The 18,888-nt window shown below is 40.5% G+C and overlaps 1 protein-coding gene across 1 annotated transcript; it reads left to right on the top strand.

The window, feature by feature from the left end:
• The first annotated feature begins 3,263 nt into the window (after positions 1-3,263).
• MAEL (maelstrom spermatogenic transposon silencer) lies at positions 3,264-18,477 on the top strand. The gene is given in 13 exon segments (XM_027784658.2): positions 3,264-3,395; positions 4,111-4,197; positions 6,366-6,468; positions 8,437-8,592; positions 9,101-9,142; positions 9,983-10,110; positions 10,975-11,029; positions 11,608-11,749; positions 12,862-12,924; positions 14,532-14,664; positions 14,915-14,979; positions 14,981-14,991; positions 15,789-18,477. Coding segments are annotated over 13 exon segments (1,233 nt in total). The 3' UTR covers positions 15,905-18,477.
• The last annotated feature ends 411 nt before the right edge of the window (positions 18,478-18,888 follow it).

The following is an 18,888-nucleotide window of genomic DNA, read 5'->3' as shown; positions in this document are numbered from 1 at the left end:
CACAAGAGGAGCTGGCACATTAGACTGGGAATACACAATCGACCTCCCTTCAGTTGGACCTGGGAGTGTGGATCTGCATCAGCCTCATGTCTCTTGGGCTGATGGATCTGGCCTGACTCCTCTAACGTAAACACTAAATATTTCACTTTGGGGGAAAGTGCTGTAGCCTTAGACCAGCAGATTAGCGGGTAGCAGCAGATGCAGTCGCTGCCATATTTTTAGAATAACTTTGCTCATTCTTTCTGACAAACAACTGTAAGACATACCTTGGAAAGATTATAGCCATGAGTCCTGAATGAAAATACGTTACTGGCAGAATAGTTCCAGACAGTTTTTCTCTCTACATAGTACTAGGGTGCATAGACCCTATTTTGAGATATCTGACAAACTCCATCCACAGGCCCCTAAATCTGGAGCTGGGTTTCCAAGGCCAGGTACCTAGGAGTTAAGTGTTGGCATATCGAGTCATTTAATTGAACTAAGTGCTTTAAAAAAAAAAAAAAAAGTGATACATAAATACTGGCACAACACTTGCTTTTATCTGCTGGAATGGCCCCAGTGCTACAAAAGTTATTTACAAATCAGTATAAATGGTCCAAAGAACTCCTTTGCCAACTAAGTTAAACAATGGACAATCAAAGAGTTAAAACACAAGTTCCTTCAGAGATGCTGGGCTCTCCTCAGAGCCCTGGGGAAGAATACTGATGATGTGATGTGATGCTCTGAAGATGATCTGTTCCCTGTTGTTTCTCTGCCCCCCACCCAACATAGGAAAATCTTTTCTCTCTCCCCTGCTTACGAATTTTGTTTTCCAACCACACCTCTAGCCCTAGGAGAGCTATTAGTGGAGCCTTGTGTTTTTCAAACAGTTGAAGCACACATTATCTGAATTTCTTTAAAAGGAAGGGCTGCTAAAGGGTAGGTCCCAAAGCTGCACAGGAGAGAAAAGAACATGATGTGAAGTAAAACAACAGTGAACAGACACACTCCTAGCAACAGCTCTTACAGTAATAGAACAGTAAATACTCGCCTTTCTGCCTAAAAAACTAGGCTCTGTGCAGAAGTTTGTATTTACAAGATACAAGTTATTTGTTGCAGTCCCTCCTCAGAGATTAATTTATCAGGAACTAGACTGGAATATGAATGATTTTCCACAACAGTGAAAGTGACTTTAAAAATGCCCAGCTGTTCTCATTGAGTTTACATCACTATTTTATACATTTTTAACACTGTGATTGACTCCTTCTGTATGTTTAACAGCAAATTTAATAAGTGGTTCACAAACATAAAATGAGCTGTTTCACTGGATTTGATCAAGACAGAACAGCCTTCAGAAGACTAAACTGAGCTAGGGTTTAACCCTCAGAGAAACCAGCCACCAGTGAGATGCAAGAGCAGTCTGATCTGACCTTACCTGCCAGCAGTTCCAGCAGTGACAAACATAATCAGCTAGGCCAAAGATTTAAGCCTAAACAACAGTACCTCCTTTAGAGCTAAAGACGCTATCTAGAAGATGAAAAAAGCAGCTAGACTGAGGGGAAGAGGCAGAGTTTTCCAGTGATGTAGAAATACATGGCGGTGTTTTATTGCCATTTTTATCCTCATGTCTCATAGGTTTACAGTAAATTCTAGAGGACTCTGGGATAGACGATTGGAAAGAATTTTCCAAGTCAGGGCTACATGATTTGTTTCTATCGAGATTGTCTAGGTAACTCCATTGAAGATGGCTGCGTGAGAAGCAGCATGCTAGCTCTTGTTCTGCTGTACTACACAGAACTGCAACCACATGCAGGAGATCCCCCAAAAGACGAGGGGAACTGTGAGGAATGTGGGAGACATCACACGACTGGGACAAGCAAAACCTGGTCAGGATTTAATTAGGGCCTATGGCAACATTGCCAGTTCAGTAACCCTGTCTCGTGTCAAATGTAGGGTCCTCTGTTCCAGGCAACCAGATTTCACACTCCCTTCTCTAAACTGATTAAACTTTGTTTTAAAGGCAGTTGTGGTTATTGCCCTGCTAATTTCCTTTTATTTATTTTTTTTTTTTACTATGGCCAGTGAAGATCATTTGGTTTTTGAGAGAGATGAATGGAAAGCTTAAGGGAGGAAACAACTCATGTTGCTCATCAAGGTGATGCAGATGAGACTATTTCCAGCCTTTATCTTATCTGAACTGCTGCTCAGGATGCAAACTTTCAGTGAAGGAAGTGTCAGTTATGTCAATGAGATAGATGAAAGGGGAAAAAAAACCAACCCAAACTCAGAGTTTTGTATAACATGGGCTCCCAGTGTTTTTAGTAAGCAAGCCTGTCTTTCCAAGCACATGCATGCTCTTTTACCTCCTCTTTTCTACGACATATCTCAAAACCAGACCCAGGCCTATTAACTTAAGTCAGTCCTCACTTCCTCCCCCACTCCTTCCTGTATCTACTGGGCCCCTACCCCCTTATCTGTCAGCTCCTGTTCTCACCCAGGTCCTGAGAGCGCTTTGAGTCCTACCAGAAGCTCGGAGTAGGCCCATCACCACGTGCCTTGTCTCACAGCTCCAGCCATCAGCGAGCAGCGGGGGCCAGGCCATTCCAGGAGAGCAAGGCCGGAGCCAAGGGGTCATGCAGGCAGCAGGGCCCCTCCGGCCTAGATGGAGTAGCTGTAAGCGATGATCTAAGTGTCTTCAGAAATCCTACATATATGGCACCTGTACATGTACTTCAGATATGGAATTCCAGCTGATCGCTGCTTCTATTCTTCTTGTTTGTTTATACATATGAACATATCTATTTGCATAAACGTAGGGACTCTTTGTAAGTATTTTACTAAATTGCATACATAACCTAATTCAGATTGAGAGGATATAGACCTCTCAAAAAGCATGATCCTTTTATTCTGAAAAATCTGTATATTACCAACTCGTGAGGGTGGCCAGCATGCATTTTGAAAAGCCTGCAAGAGCTTGCTTCAAGCCGCTGCTCCCATTACAGATTTCTTATCCCCCAGCACCCAAACAACTTGAAAAAATAAAAGAAACAAACCAAAGATGCGCCAAACAACAACCAACCCTGCCACGCTCTCCACGAGGTGGTAACACCCGGGGTGCCGGCGGGGCGCGAACCGCCCACCCGCGGTGCCGCCAGCGCCTCAGGCCGGGCAGCCATTAGGGCCGAGGGCGGTGCTCCCCGGCCCGCCAAAACGCGGCCCCGCCCCGCCCCGCCCCTGAGTGCAGCCCCCGCGCCCTGTCGGCCTGGCGAGGGGAGGCCGCGGCCATGGCGGGCCGCAGAGGCTCGCTCAGCCCCTACTGCCTCTTCGTCCGCGACCAGCTGCCCGAGCTGCAGCGGCGCGGCCTGCCCGTCAGCCGCGTGGTTGATGCCATCCCCTACTGCTCCCAGGCGTGGGCGGTGAGGGGAAGGGCCCTCTCGGCTCCCGCAGCCCCTCCGGCCTCCTGCGGGGGGGCGGAACGGCCTCGGGTTAACGCAGCTTAATGGTGGGGAGGGCAGCGGGGAGGCCCGCGGCCCGGGCCTGCACCTGCTCCAGCCGTGGCGTGCTGGGGCTGTGGGTTACGTAGCGGCTCAGCTGCTCGCTGGTGGGGAGCCAGCACCCACCTGGTGGATCTATGTGGTGCCCCTGTGTAGTTTGTGTGGGGGAAAAAATGTCGGCTTGGCCTTTTTCAGAGGGTAAGGTAGCCGGTGGCTCAGCAGGCCTGGGTTGAGTGGTTCAGATGGGTACCCTGAGTGGTCATAGCTGGCTCTAGATAAGAAGGGCAAGTTACATGGGCCTCCCCTCAGCTGTGGGGGTTAGCTCTGGCTTGTGTGTAATGGGCAGTGGTCTCCCTGGTTGGCAAGAGTAGTTTCAGAAGACCTTGTTTGTGGTGGAGCGGTGCTAGTTTGTCTTTGCCTGAAGATGCTCAAGAGCATGTGTTCGCTAGGTGTTTTCAATCAAAGCTTCTGCCTTTGTTAGGGGGAAAGGTACTGAAAGTGTTCGAGTATGTTAGTTGCAGTTCTTGCCAAGTATTGATAACATCCTTTGGAAATGCACTCTTTAAGAGGTTGTTGGTTTGTGGGACTACTAGAAGGAAGCAGTAACCCCCCTTTTAACAATTTGCTTTCCTTCAAGTTATTGACTAAGGAAGAAAAGGGGGTGTATACAGAGAAGGTTCGTAAGTGGAATGAAAGGAAACGCTCTCAGAAGGCAGTAGAAGAGGTAAGTGCTGGTAAAGGAACACCCTTCTATGTAGCTACATAAGAGGGGGCGTAAGGGATGTTGGGGTTTGGTCAGTTATGATAGTGCGTTCTCCATAGTGTCCAACCTCTGGAGGTAACGGCTGCTGTCGTAGCCCATACCGTTACAAAGGCTATGCAGAAAATTGTTTTGGTTTGAACCGAGGGTGAGAATACTCTATACCATTTTAAAGCAGCGCAGGTTGCTCCTGCAGGCACTTTCACCATGTAAAATACAGTTTTCTAACAACTTAAGTTTCTGTTTAACAATACTTTACAGTGACTGACTTAACAATGGTTATTTCATTTCTAATACTGTAAATTGGTATTTCTGGTCATAGGTCCATGTTGCTTTTGCTTCGTGGATGTTCTTAATTTAGATGGCTCTTGTCTGATGGCCTGGAAACACATCTTACACACAGCTGACTTGACATTTGAGTGGCTGTGTGAGGAACCAGGTCAATGAAATGTTGCAACCTAGGCAAAAAAAGAATAATTATACCTTGCCATTATTTTTAGGTTCCTTTGATTATGGAGAGAATAGTAATGCTGTGGTAGAGGACAAAATCCCACAACACAGAAGTGTAAGCAGTTAGGTTAAACTGAATGTGGTGTGGTCAGAAATAGTGCTAAACAGATCCCTTCTACTGTTTACTGTCTTGAAAAGGTGTATGTATGTCCTTTTTGCTTTTGGGTTGTTGTTTTTTTTTCCCCTTCTGTCTGTGTCTCTGTCTCCCAGCAGTTCCTTGAAGCATAGTTTGCTTTGGAATTTGAATTATGTGAAGTGTCAGAAAGCTTATTTTATTCCAGTCTTGGATGGCAGTGTTAAAATTGGTGTGTCAAAGCAAAGAGCCTGATTGAGTAAATGGATAATACTTCATTTACTACTTTATCCCGTATTACTAGATATTGACTGTGATCTACAGATTACTGGTGGGAGTAAATATTTAGGACTTCAAAACACATGATGCTAGAGCGAATGACAGGATGATCATAGTTTGGAGTAACTAGTAAATCTAGATTAGTTAATTTAGTTAATCTAGACTAGTAGGGAGATGTTAGGCAATTTTTTCTGATTCTGGGAGCCTGCCTGTATGGGAAAGAGCTGTGTAAAATGTGATCGTCGTTGTGTTATTTAGCAGGCTAGGGGTATGTAATTAATGAAGCTCCATTTTCATGTGTAATGGAGAGCTACATGAAATGGCAATTAAGTCATAAATGGAGGCTTCTGTATTTCCTTCCACAAGTGGTAGCATTTTAGAAAGCTGTAATCAGGGAAAGGAATAATTGCTTTACCAAAATAAAAAGCATCATCCTCATTGCCTGTCAGTGGAAATAAGGAAGTGTGTATGTATGAGATTATATGTGATCTCAGTTTATTAATCATAGCCCTGTACACAGACAACCACAGTTATTTTGTGTAGTGAAAGGTCTTGGTCGTATTTTGGAGGTGACCTAAGCTTACTTGGATGGGACTAATTCCTCATTTCATTTTAAATAGTTCAAACTGATAATCAATGAACTTTGGCTGTAGTAGTCACCTGGAATTAGTGTGCCTAGATGTGGATTGTTATTCCCAGTTTGGATCTTGAATGATTGAATTCTGTAAGCCTGCCAGATTTCTTTTCCTGTCCTCTTAAAAGCTAATTGTTCATGCATGGATTTGCAATGCTTAATGGCATACGCACCCCTCTTACTTGCTCTGTGCCAGAGCAATCTGATGACTTCCTTGAGGCTTTATCAGCTTTTTGTGAATTCAGCTCATAGTCAAAGGCAACTAATGTGTGCCAAACTTTATGAAAAAGTTTATGGAAAAAATTTTGAAACTCCAATTTGAAAAGTTCCTCACCTGTGACAAGTGGTTGAACCTAACAAATTATTTTTTTTTTCTTAAATTACATTTTGTAAATTTAGCTGCAGTTCTTTCCAGTTGTAGTGAGTTGATCAAGGTTCTAAGATATGTGTGTCTCTTTTTGTTAGAAGAGAAATCTCGCCTTCCTAGTCTGCAGGTACACAGGCACTTGTGTATGCACTGCAGACTTGTTCCACCTAACCATAACTGTTAGTGGGCGAGGAGTGAAGGACTTCACTGGGGGTAGTAGACTGTCTTGATTTTTTTTTTTTTTTTTAAACTTTCTCCTCTTTTTCCAGATGTGTAATCTGGCTCATCCGGTTCCTTCTTGTGTGACCACAGAGATGCCCAGTGTTACTTCTTTTCCAGATGCCTCCTCTATGTCTTGGGAGAATGATCAGGGTATAGTAATCTTAAAGCACTTGATCCTGGTAGATTAAAGCTTGCCTTTTATAGATACTCTTGATGGTAGCTGTACAAAGGCAGTTTACATTTTGCCAATAGCTTTGTCAACTGTTTGGAACTAGTGGTCTACCGCTGTAAAAAGGTCTTTTGTAGTATAGAGGGAAGTCATTGCAACTTTCCCACCCCCCTCCAAAATAATTCTGTCATCTGTTTTTTAGCTTGATGGGAGTATAGCCACTAATAGTTCTTTTCAATTCTTTCAAGAAATATTTCAAGGTTTAAGTAAAAGGTAATTCGTTAGCTCCTACGTTTATGACTTACAAGGCCTAATCCAAGTTCAGCATGAAAGAATACTTGTACCAATTTTAAAGGGTGAAGAGTTGTTAGACACTGAAGTTAAGAATTTGTGTGGTAGAGTTTTTAAATAAAATGATGATCTGGCTTCTGGGGGAATAAAGGAGGGGATACATTCTTTGTCAGTGCTTTTGTAACATCCTAGCTTACTTCCTTATTGAAAGAGCTCTTGAAAACTAAACCTTTCTTAGTTGTACCCCCTCTTCAAATGAATGTTTTAATTAGAATTGAATAATGAACACATCTCTCATATGTTCCCCAGTGAATATTAACCTGAAAAATGATAAATGGTAGTGCTTACAAGATAGTCAAGCAGCCAGTTCATATATAGCTCTATTTGCTGTGTTAAGTCTCAGCTCAAGCCTTTTACCCAGCAAGTCTTGAACTATTTTCATGTTGTTGTGGTTATGGAGGGACAAGAAAGAGTTGCTCTATGAGAAGTGTAATACCTGTTAGTGTCCTGCCTGCCAGAGGTCATGCTGCCCTGTTGCTGTGATGCAAATATGATGAGGTTGATCATGGTGGCTTGAGCTGACACAATTGATCTTTAAACTGAATGAGAGGGATAATGATAAAGGATAACTGAGATGCATTTTACGATGCTGCTCCTTAGTATTTCTCAGTAACTAAGTCCTGTATGGTTCCCTGTAGCTATATCCAGTTTTTCATAAGCAGAGCAGCTGAAACTCTGGTAGGAGGAAAGGTATCTTTCCTATGACCCTGCAGCTGGTAGAGCTTAAGACCCACGTAAGAGAGCATCAGCATTCAAGCTTAGGGCGGCTGATGTTAAATGCCATGAAGTCTGGCATGCAGCATGGTTTCTGTGTAAAAACAGTTATACATCTCTATTATTTACTAGAACAAGCAGGATTTTTTGATGAGGGGCAAAACTTGAGGATAAGGATAAAATAGCTACCTTTAAACTTCAGTGAGAACACTTTGACATTCGTGGAGGAAAGGATTAAGGTGTATTGTGAAATATTTTTCATAGTTGGATATGTTTTAAATTGGTAAACGATAAATTTATTTCTTAACACTTGCCTTGGGTATTCTTGCTGCCTTCTTGGGGAGCTCATTTAGCGGAGGAGAAGCAATCCTTTTAATTAGCAGACTTCTCGTCGTCTCTTACCCTAGAAGATTATTGCCAGCTCATTTAACTTGTGTAAATTACTGAACTGAGCTTGTGAGGCTGTTTTGCCGTTACTGATTTTTTTCTTCTCTTTTCTAACCTTATTTTCCTAAAGGCTAAGTAGTTCCTGTTGAATTCCAGGCCTCTTTAACATTCTTGTGGGTTTGGGGATTCATTTTTTTACAATTGTTTTTATTTTGGGTGTGTTTTGCCCTGATCTCTACACACAGTAGCAGCTGTGGAAGGCATACCAGAACTATAGATACGACTGAACTGTTGCATAAGCGTTAGTTACCTTGTCATCTCTGATGCAGAGAAAGAGCTTATGTTTTACTTGGTCATTACCCTACTTTAATCACTCGTATAATAAAGTGCACTAAAGCTTTCACTGGGTGAGGTGAGGCCAGGGGGACTTGCTGTAACGTCTGGTGGCTCTTCTGGAAGTGTGAGTTTTGTGGTTTGGTTTTTTGTTTTGCTTTCAGCTGTGGTCACAGACATCTTCTACTTCATGAACATTTACAGCCATGGCAAGCTGCCATCCCACTGTGAACAGCGCTTCCTTCCTTGTGAGATCGGGTGCGTCAGGTACTCCCTACAGGATGGTATAATGGCTGATTTCCACCACTTCATAGATCCAGGTGAGTTCCAAGGAGGGGAGACAAGTAGTAGTTCATCTTTTTTTGGGGTGAGAGGGAGGCTTTCTAGTGTCTACTTACTGCTGCCCAGATTAGATTTCTGGTATTAAGACAGGTTTATTTCTTTGACTGTATGTGGCTTGACTTCTTTAAATATTGGAGCAGTGCTGATTGTTTCTGAAGAGATGGGCTCGGGCATCAGAACTGCATGAAGCTTCAAAGAGGGGGAATAAATCTGGGAGGACCTTCAGATGTTTGTGCTTTATATTTTGTGCCAATAAATGTTCGTCTTGATTGGTCCTAAACACATCTATACAATATACTTTGTTTTTTAAAATACATATAACTGAAAATAACTTTTTAAGAAGTGGTTGTGGCACTTGTACAAGGCCACAAAGGAAAATAAAGCTGTTCCTATCTCTGCATGAAACTATGGTGTAGACTTAAAAATCTGTCATTGTGGATGTTGGATGATTGTTCTTTTTCTTCCGTCTCCCCTGCTCTTCTGCAGAAGTACCACCACGTGGTTTTCGGTACCACTGCCAGGCTGCTAGTGAGTATCAATGGAGAAAAATAATGGTATGCAGGTTGTACAGTTTTAGGTTCAGCTTATCTGATCTCTGTCCAAATGTTTTGTAAGTCTGCAGTTCCTTCTGTGAACTTGCCAAGTTTCAAGGACTAACAGACAGCTTGTCACAATCACCTTTTATGTTTCTTTTACCCACAAATGGCAGAGCACTTCACCCAAAATGGTTTTATCAATGGCAGAGTTATTTGTATTCTGTTTTCCTTCTTTAATTCAATAATAACTGCAGTATGTTCTTAAACAGGACATCTTTGTATAGCTTTAAATGCTTTCAGGCCCATCTGGGCAGAGTGTCCTTTCCTTGACAGTCCTTGTGTATGTCTTTAGCATGAAGTGCTAGTTCATAATAGGGTAACTGAAAGATACTAGTTTGTATTTAAAAGTGTTTTGTAGCTTTACATGTAACAACAAAGTTAAATTATTTATACGGTTGTTGTGTCTGGCTTGGCCTGCCTTGTTTCCCTTGTGACTCTTCAGTAGTGTTTATAGATTTCAGTTTGTTTCTATTAGGACACTTCCTCCCCTTGTGTACAGAGGGAACAAACTTGGCCCATGTTTTCCTATGTGAAATACTTAGATAATGGTCTTTTAAAAGGGGTAAGTGCGTGTGTTTGCTCACAGCCCGAACCTGCCAGTCTTCTGCTGAGGGAAGCAAGGTTTTGATAGCTTAATCACAGATGGTCCCTGTAGAGAAGAGGAAGTGTGTGTGTGTATATAAAAAAATACAAAGGAGGAGGGAATTCTGTCGTTTAAGGAAACAGGACTTCTCATGACTTTTTTTTTTTTTCTGCCTCCCTCCTTCATTAGGTGATGCCACTCATAAGATCCCTGTATCTGGATTTCATCTTTCACGTACTTGTTACACAGTTGTCTTACGGGAACTTCTTGAGTTTGCCCAGCCAGCCAGAGGTGTTTGGCCTCACTTTTACTGCAGGGTATGGTCAAGGTCAAAGATGCTCTAAATCAAAACGTCTGATTTCACTTCTGTTGGATATCTAAGGTGATACTTTACTTTAAAACCTAACCAGTGTGCAAATGAGTAGGAAAAGACACTTCCAAAGTTCCCCAGCTCTGTGCAGGAAGAAATGGCCCCTAAAAGCTAACCTTTTTGTAAAGCAGAGACCTAATTTTCTGCTTTCTTATTTTCATCCTGCATTTCTGGCTCTAGTCTACTGATGAACATTTAACTTTGTCTCTGACATTGTTTTGACTTAGGTTAAGGGCTTTTAAGATTGTCTTAGACTGATTGTGCTAAATAAGTCACACAATCCTGCTTTTTTAAGGGATGCTTTTACGACTCTTTCCCCATGAGAATACTGTCAATCTTAAATTTTGATCAAATTTCACTTGCCAGTGAGGAAAGCAAAACTTTAGGATGCAGAGGCTTTTAAGCTTCGTGACAAGTATATTGCATTTTGATTCCACTCAAGCCTAATGTTAATTACTAAAAAGGTGGGAAGTGTCGAGATCTTGAGCTCCATCCATAAATACAGGGCTCTGAAGAAGTATGTGTAAAACAAACAAACAAAAAAACCCCTCAGGAGTGCTTAATGGAGGTACCTGCAGTATGGGTTAACCCATCCCCAAACATTAGTCCAGGATTTCTCCTGGGGTTTGGTTGGAAAGCCTCTGTGGCATTTCGTTCCTCATCAAGATAACTTTCATGAAGGGTGTACGCTCAATCCCACAAACACTTGAGTTTTCTGTTGGAGGTGACTTTTTCAGATGTAGTCAGGAGTTGTGCACATGTGAGAATTATATACTGTACTTCAATGTGACAGAAACTTTCTTTCCCCTAGTCTAATGACAGATTCAGAATTAACTGGTGTCTCAATCGGATGGCTAGCCTCACAGGTGAGAAATGGATCATTTTTGGCCTCCTGCCCCACAGGAAATAAGGGTTATGTAAGCATGGACAGCCGTATTTCTCTGAAAATTTTTGGGTCTCAAAGGTTTCATAAAAGCTGGTACTGGTAGCTAGAACTACTTTGTGTGCTTCTCCCTCTTCTTTTCCTTCCCATCAGTGACAGTAAAACAGCAGGATGATTAGCTGACTGGCTAATGAGCCCATCTGTAGTATAACATACACTGTTTCTTGCTCAGTCAGTTAAAGGAGCACTAGAGGCTGTGAGATCACTGTGAAAGCGAAAATATTATAACACATGGGAAAACAAACAGCTTCTGAGGAGAGATGGTCCACAACTAGAATACCTAATTACTGAAGTGGGGAAAATTATGGGAAGATAGGATGACCCTCTTGGCTAAGAAGCCAGGTTTTATTAAACCACTTGTGGAATAAATTGATAAGATTTATGAGAGCTTTGATGCTCTGGTAAGAGGCTGGGCAGTGAACAGGGACTGACTGAGAAGTGAGTTGAGCAGAATATTCACTGACTTTTGTTCTCCTGACCTGGATTTTCTCTGAGCTATAGGCATTGAGAGCCGTCTGGAGCTTCTTACTGTAGAAGACTTGCTAACAAAACTGTACCAGAAGAAATACCAAAAGATGCCATCCAAGAATTGGGTGTATGGAGAACTGGACGTCTTTCTGTGGAATTTCTCCAGTAATACCAGGTATGTTGGATTCTTCTTTGTGGAAACGTGTGTTAGCCTGATGAGTCTTCGTGCCCTACATAGAGCTTGCATGTTGCTAGGCTAGGATGTTTTACAAGCCTTCTAATCAGAAATGCTTCTTGTCACGTCATGAATACAACTGGAAATGAAAAATACTTTCCCAAAAGAAGTGTAAAGGTAGATGGCTTTTTAACACTGAGTCTAAGGCCTAATTTAAAAGAGAGGGTAAAGATGGGAATTAAATATATTTATGGTATTTAACTGGAAATCATAGAAGTGAGAAGATTCAGACTTGTAGGAATGTAATTTGGATGGGACCTGGCTGTTGCTGTACATCAAATGCCTTATGCTGCTATTGTGATGAGTGACAAGGATGTTTCCCAGTGGTGTAAATCAAGTCCCCAAGTGTAAGCATTAAGCTAGATCCTGTCTTTTTTCTTCTGGAACGAATGTTCTTTATTATACATCTGGAAGCCCATTTGTGTTGTGAACAGTAAAGCTTTGCCATTAACTTAAAAATACACTTTAGCTTTTCCTCTGCTACTGTTTTAAGAAAGAACCAATAATTTGATCTTAAATTTTAGTAGATTAAAAAAAAAAAGATTATTCTTGGAAGTCTGTTTATAGTATGTGTGGAATTTAAGATCCGTTGGGATAATTGGTGTCACTTTATCATTTTATAGTCAGGTGTACTCGGTTTCCATGAGTATCCTCACACTAGAGGGAGACCTTAACAAGAATGGGAAAATGTACTTGAAACACACGTTTGGAAAGTGGGGATGCTTGTACTGAGAGCAACTGTTTTGCATGAATGGGAAACTTCAAATTGTTACCTTTAATTTCTGTTTTTCTCTTAGGATTTTCTTTTCTCCCTTCCCTACTTCAGCATGAAGCAGGTTGCCTGTTAAGTATGCCTTTTAACTCTGCATAAACCACTTAAAACTTAGTTATTGAATACTGATCCTCTGCAATTTTAAAGATACTGTATGGTCACTGAGACAAAAAGAGAACATCTTTAATATTTGTTCCTGTTCCTTCTGACCAGACCAATTATTAATGTTGATTAACAATGTAAAAGCTTCTGAAATAAGGCTGAGCTTCATTTCATGTAGATGCAAGTGGCATGAAGAGAATGATATACTCTGGTGTGCTTTGGCATCCTGTAAGAAAATTGCGTGAGTATTGCTAAGGAGTTATCTCCAGTATGATGACTTTTTTTGTTATAGATGCGCATTTCTGACTGCCTGGAGCGCTGTAGCTCTAGATCTTGAGTTTTATTTATTCCCTCCCCGTGCCCCCCCCCCCCCCCCCCCCCCCCCCCAAGATTTGTTGTAATTGTACTTTTCATTGCTGTTTATGTGGCTTAGCGCTATGCTGTAAGTTTTAGCACTTAGATGTAGTGTAATTTCTGTGGTATTGTATAGCTACCTTGGGTAACTTGTCTTCTCATGGGAGAAACCTGTGACCAAGGTTTCGTTTCCAGTGACCTGGTGATTCAACTATTAGAAGCTAATGAATTCTCCAGTTTGCTTACTCTTTTTGACAACAATAAAAATACAAAAGCAAATACAAACAATCATTCTTTAAGTGCTTACATTTTATGAGCAATTGTTCACTTTTCTCAGTCCTTAAGGAAGTAACTGTGCTAAGCATCCTTAGGCACAGGGGAGGAAAAGCCAGTTCACATCTTACACTGTCATGTTGGCCAGTCAGAGAGTTGTACCGAAGTTGCCGTTCTGTGTTTCTCGAGATGTTTCTTCCTGAGTTCTTTTCTTCTCTGGTCTGGTATCTTTAAAAGCTTCTATTTATATGCCAGTTAGGGACCTTCCAGAATTTTCTTTCCTTCTTTAGAGAATTTTTCAGGGTCTTAGTCACATGAAATATTTGAAATATTTTTTTTATTTATTATATTATATTTAAACATCAGATATTTTGCTGACCTTCTGTTTCTGGCACGACACGGTGCAGTCATTGGCACTTGTGGTTTCAGAAGTAGAACCAAGCAATCTTCAGTACCTCTCATACTGCCGTACTCCCACAGCCAAACCTGTGTTCAGTTGTTTCTGATTCCTCACTGGTAAAGGTCAGTTTCCACATTCATAAAGGTCAGTTTCAGTCAGTAATTTTCAGATAGTAATGGCCATCACTCTCTAGTCATCCTTTCACTACCTCCACTTACTATTGGAGAGTTGAGAGAAGTTAATTACATTAGAATTCACTGGTTTTGTTCAAAGACTTAGTATACCTGTATTTGGTGAGAAATTCCCAGTATACCTCTACTTTGGAAATTTTTTTATACTGCCTTACATAGAATGTACATACATAAGTTTCTGTCATCTTTTTTGGTGTGGGGAAAGGGAAAGTAAATAGCTGGGAAAGAAGGAAGTACTGTTTAAGATCTCACTAAGTAGTAGTAGCACTTTGAGAGAGATAATAATGAATGGTCTTTCATTCAAAGAATCTTGTTATGGACTGCTATGCCTTGCAGGAAGAAATATTGCTTTTCACACTTCTAGGTGTGACTGCATTTGATAGTGTGGAGAAGCAGTTGTTTTCACTTCATGTGTAGCTGTAGAATAAGTCTGGTGGTCTTGGAAGGATGCAGGGTAACTATTTAGCTGCTGCAATAATGTCCTTCTGCCCTCTGTCATCCGCTCTGTGCATTTGAGTCTGTTGTTGCTTTTGTTTGCCAGTTGAAGAACTAAAAATGCTGTGCTTCCATACATAAACGTCACAGCCTTCTTAGTCAAACTTTTCTTGTTTTCTTTTTTTCTTGGTGAAGTTACTGCATCAGTAAATCTTTAGCTAGTATGTATGGAGTCTCACTGACAGCAGCTCACATGCCCCTTCAAGACTGTGATTATGGTGAAAGTGGAAATACCAAGATGGTGATGCTGGATGCTGGATGTTTTCAGGTCAGATTCTTTAAACTGATACCCTGTGTTATTTCTAGTTCCATAAGTGTTCAAACTTGCCAATTTCAGCTTAGTTCTTTTCTCTTTGGATACTGTCTTTTGTAACATATATTGGGCAGACTGATGAAAGAAAAATAATCACTAGCTGGGTAATTTCTTGTGATTTTTGACCATAATTTGTAGTTTCATGGATAGTTGTGTACTGCGTTTTAGAAGACATATTATTGTGAATGTTTATTTCTTTATACAGGAGGTGGAGGCTGAGGGTTCTGGATGCGACAGACATTTTGCTTCTCCAAGTCAGGATCAAGAGTTTTTCTTCTAACTGTGAGTTTGAAGCTTTCACATTTGTAAGGGTAAAGACATGTTGAAACTTAATCCAACTGCTGCTTTTTGAAATTTCTAGACTTAGATGTTGCATGTCAGTGGCATAAAGCTTAAACAGCTCTGCATCAGCTGCACTTATTACTGCGTATGGATTTCACCGAATTTCTGAAGACTTAAACATAAAGAGCTGCCCTTTTCTTACTGGCCACAATCTTATGGTCTAAAAGGTCTCTCAAAATCTGTTCTTTCTTACAAATGTTGCTCTCTAGTTTATATCCCCTCATTTTTTTTGTTATGTGAAGTCCATTCTCATATGCCTCAGTGCTTTGAGTCAGGGCTGTCTTTAAAATACTCTCCTTGCTCTTAAATCACATTTGCAGACTCAACTGGTACTTATTGCAAGTATTCTGTTATAACTTGGTTTATAAAGACTGCTCATTTAAAGTTGTCTTTTTGGAGATGGAATTTGTTTGATAGAAGGCATGTGAGCTCTGTTCATCTGGGCAGTTCATGACTAATCTTCAGAAGAACAGAATCAAGTTTGCAAGAGAGAACTTTAAGAATTCTGAGTTGGCAGCTTATTTTCTTGCATATGAAATGTGCTGAATTAAACTTCAAAACTGTTCCAGTTAAATCATGAGATCTTACGGTCTTGGTGTTTGTAGAAGACACAAGCCCTCTCTCTGACTTTGTATTAGAGCTGTTGAATAGGTTCAGCTGCACAGCATATGAAGAACAATTCCATTAATTTCTGCACACTTTAAAGGCTGATTTGATTTGCCAGCTGTGTTTAATAGGTGATTCTCCACGTGGTGTGAAGACTTCCCTTTATGGAATGAGTACCGCATGAGGAAGAGGAATTACTTGATTGCTGAAAAGTGCGTCTGATCTATCAGAGTCTTTCAATATTTGACAACCTTTTCTACATCCAGGACATCTGTACATTCTAATTTTCCTTGTTTCCCTAAGATAACTGGCAGTTTCTCCAGACTGCAGTTTTTCATCTTATGTGCAACCCTTGACAGTTCAAGTTCTTGTTAGAATGCTAAAGCTATCGATTGGATTTAAAGAAGACAAAAATCTTTATTTACTGTAAGACTTATTTTGAAGGGACCTGATGGTTGTGTGCTCTCTTTATAAATGCATGCTATGCTAGTTCTGTTTCTTAATGCATGGAGTCCAAATTCAGGATCGCTTAGTCAAGATCATTGGATTAGAAGAATTTTTTAGTGGCCAGTGTGACTTTAAACAAGTGCTTTATTTCTCCTTTAATAACCTCCTTCCCCTTTTCTGCATGTGGAAGATAAAATTTCAGTGTATAATAGTCTCTCCCCCAAAATGATGGGGGTGAGCATTGAAAGTATGAAGGGTTGCACTAGGGGAATTAAAGGTATAACCATCTCCAAAGGTTTGCTATAATTTCAGTTCTAGCCATGAAGAATTTGAGTGGTCATTCAAAGCCAAAAGCCAGACTTTTCTGTGAAATGTCTTGGAAGAAATGTGGGAAACTTACCCATCTATTAATGTTCTTTTAGAGGCACAGGCTATATAAATCAGGAACAGTTACAACATAATTTTTTTTTCCTTTGCATCAGTTTTCTGTTTAAAAAAATATATGTCCCTCAAACTTACAGAGTGCAGAGGAGTGTAGGTGTTTTGGGTTGGTTTTTTGGGTGTTTTTTTTGAGAGGACTATCAAACTCAAAGTGATATATTAATCTGCAGATCTAATTTTACAAGTTTAGTCACATTGGGGAGATAGCAGTAATAATTATTTGAGGGCATGTAAAAACTGGGAGACTGATGTATCACTATGAAGTTAGATAGACCTCCATAAAATGGAACAAGCCTTACACTAGTCCCCAAAAAGGTGTTTTCTGAGCCTTGTCCATGTGTCTTTAAGCAACTGATTCCCAGAAGTAAGAGCTTATCTGAGTTGTTTCTACATTTTGTTCCAACAAGATGTCCAGTTGTGAAATACTATTTCCATAGCAACTAACTGTGAGAAGATATTTATTTCATTCCTTGTAGGAACTGAAACTCAAAATGAGGTAGTTCATTCTTTTGGCTAACAAGAAGAAAAAACCCAGACCCAAAACCCAATCAAAATAAGAGGGCAGCATGTTTATGAACAAACTCAATCATGCTGACCAGTTTGTCAGAAAAGGCCAATTGCTGGTTTAGTTGGAAACGTGTTACAGTTGCTGCAAGGCCAGTTGGAGCCCTTCTTCCAGTATTGCAGGTTCACTGAACCATTTTGACGCCTGTTACCTAACAGTTTGCCTATATCACTGAATTTTCTTAAATTATTTTCTATTTCCTTTCTTTGACGCTGTTCTATGTGCTAAATTTCACCAGATAAGGGACAATAAACCTCTAAGACTGAGATTTAGCTGTGAAGCATTGGGTATGTTGTAATGGAATAAATGTGTCTATTTAGTAGTGGTAAAGGCTTCTCTGCATTGGAATAGTTGTTTGAGTTTAAAGTTTCTTAACTGACAGTCATTGCTGCATTGACATTTCAAAACATACGGAACTGTAATCTTTGAATTATTTTCAGAGGTCATTGTTGCAACAAAAGTTTTGTGTTTCAGTTCTTATAAAGAGAATTCATTATTATTAAAATACTTATTCAGTATCAGTGTAAATACACAAACCTTAAAAGGATTTGTTGCTATGCTTGAAGTATTGTATTGCTTTAAGACCGAGGTAAAGTGTCTGAGTAGAAATGGAGAAATACAGAGTTAGGGTTCCGTGGCATGTCTGCTTCATCACCTGTAACTTAAAATATACATAAGCTGTAGAAGACCTAGTTATATGCTGTAGGCAGGGGGCTGTTAACTAGGGTAGTAACTGTGTTACTGGAATAAGCAACAGCCTGTGGCGTGGTTTGTAGTGAAAACTGTAACATCTATATAATGAGAATGAGTATGCTAACCTGATGTAGCCCCTTTGATACTGTTATTCTGCATGTATTGAGGGAGATCGCTAACAGCTGTTGGAGGGTGATAGAAAATTCTTTCCTTTTGGAGCTCTGTTCTGCAATTTGAAACTCCTGATTTCTTAAAAAATAAATTCCATTTAATAAGCACAATAAAGTAATGCTTCTCTTTAATGGAAGAGTAAAGATGAGGGAAAGACAGTGACTTAAAACCATAACACAATTTTTAAGTGCAAGGAATAGTACTGGTAAGGCACAAACTATGGGTCAAAATTGGAACAAAATTCTTCCTGTTGCACGACAAAATTCTCAAGGGGAAATAAAACCAAACGAAGGCAGAATGGCTCTTGAGCAGAGTTGGAGTGATGCAGCTTGGGAGCTTTCCACATGGTAAAGAGTAACATACCTTAATCCTGCCTGCATATGGGTGTATAGGTACCATGCAAATTGAACTGACTGAAGAGTGGTTTCTGTAAAGCAGGCATCTCAAATTCTGGCAGACCTGACTTTCTGTCCTCCTGTTAGTGCAGCTTTCTGTCCTTTGTCAGTAATGGGTAAAAGTCATCCTGGTTTTGGATACACATTAGAAAGTTAATAAATATTTTTGTTCTTGTTATATGACTAGTAGATGAATTGCGTGTTACTCTACTATAAAGGCTTTGGCCAGAACAGTTGCCTGGGGGTCATGAAAACACAATGGACAGTGGTGGCAACATTGATCTTTAACCTGTAATTGCATATTCTTTTACATCCCATTCAAAGAGTATGTAACTGATGCTGAAAAATACAGCATGCTCATGTAGAGTAAGCAGCAGTTACAGCTTCTGTGTAGTAGAAACTGAATTTGATTGTTACGTGTGCATTTCTGGCTAGTCCACCTTCTTTCAATAAACCATAGAAACTAGGTATGCAGAAGATGTTCCTGATGATTGCTGTCTCCGCTCCAGCTAAGAATAT

The sequence above is a fragment of the Falco peregrinus genome, chromosome 4 (genome assembly GCF_023634155.1).
Source record: "Falco peregrinus isolate bFalPer1 chromosome 4, bFalPer1.pri, whole genome shotgun sequence".
Taxonomy (NCBI): Eukaryota; Metazoa; Chordata; class Aves; order Falconiformes; family Falconidae; genus Falco; species Falco peregrinus.
Note: the sequence above shows the minus strand (reverse complement) of the source record. Positions and strands in the feature narration are given on the sequence as shown.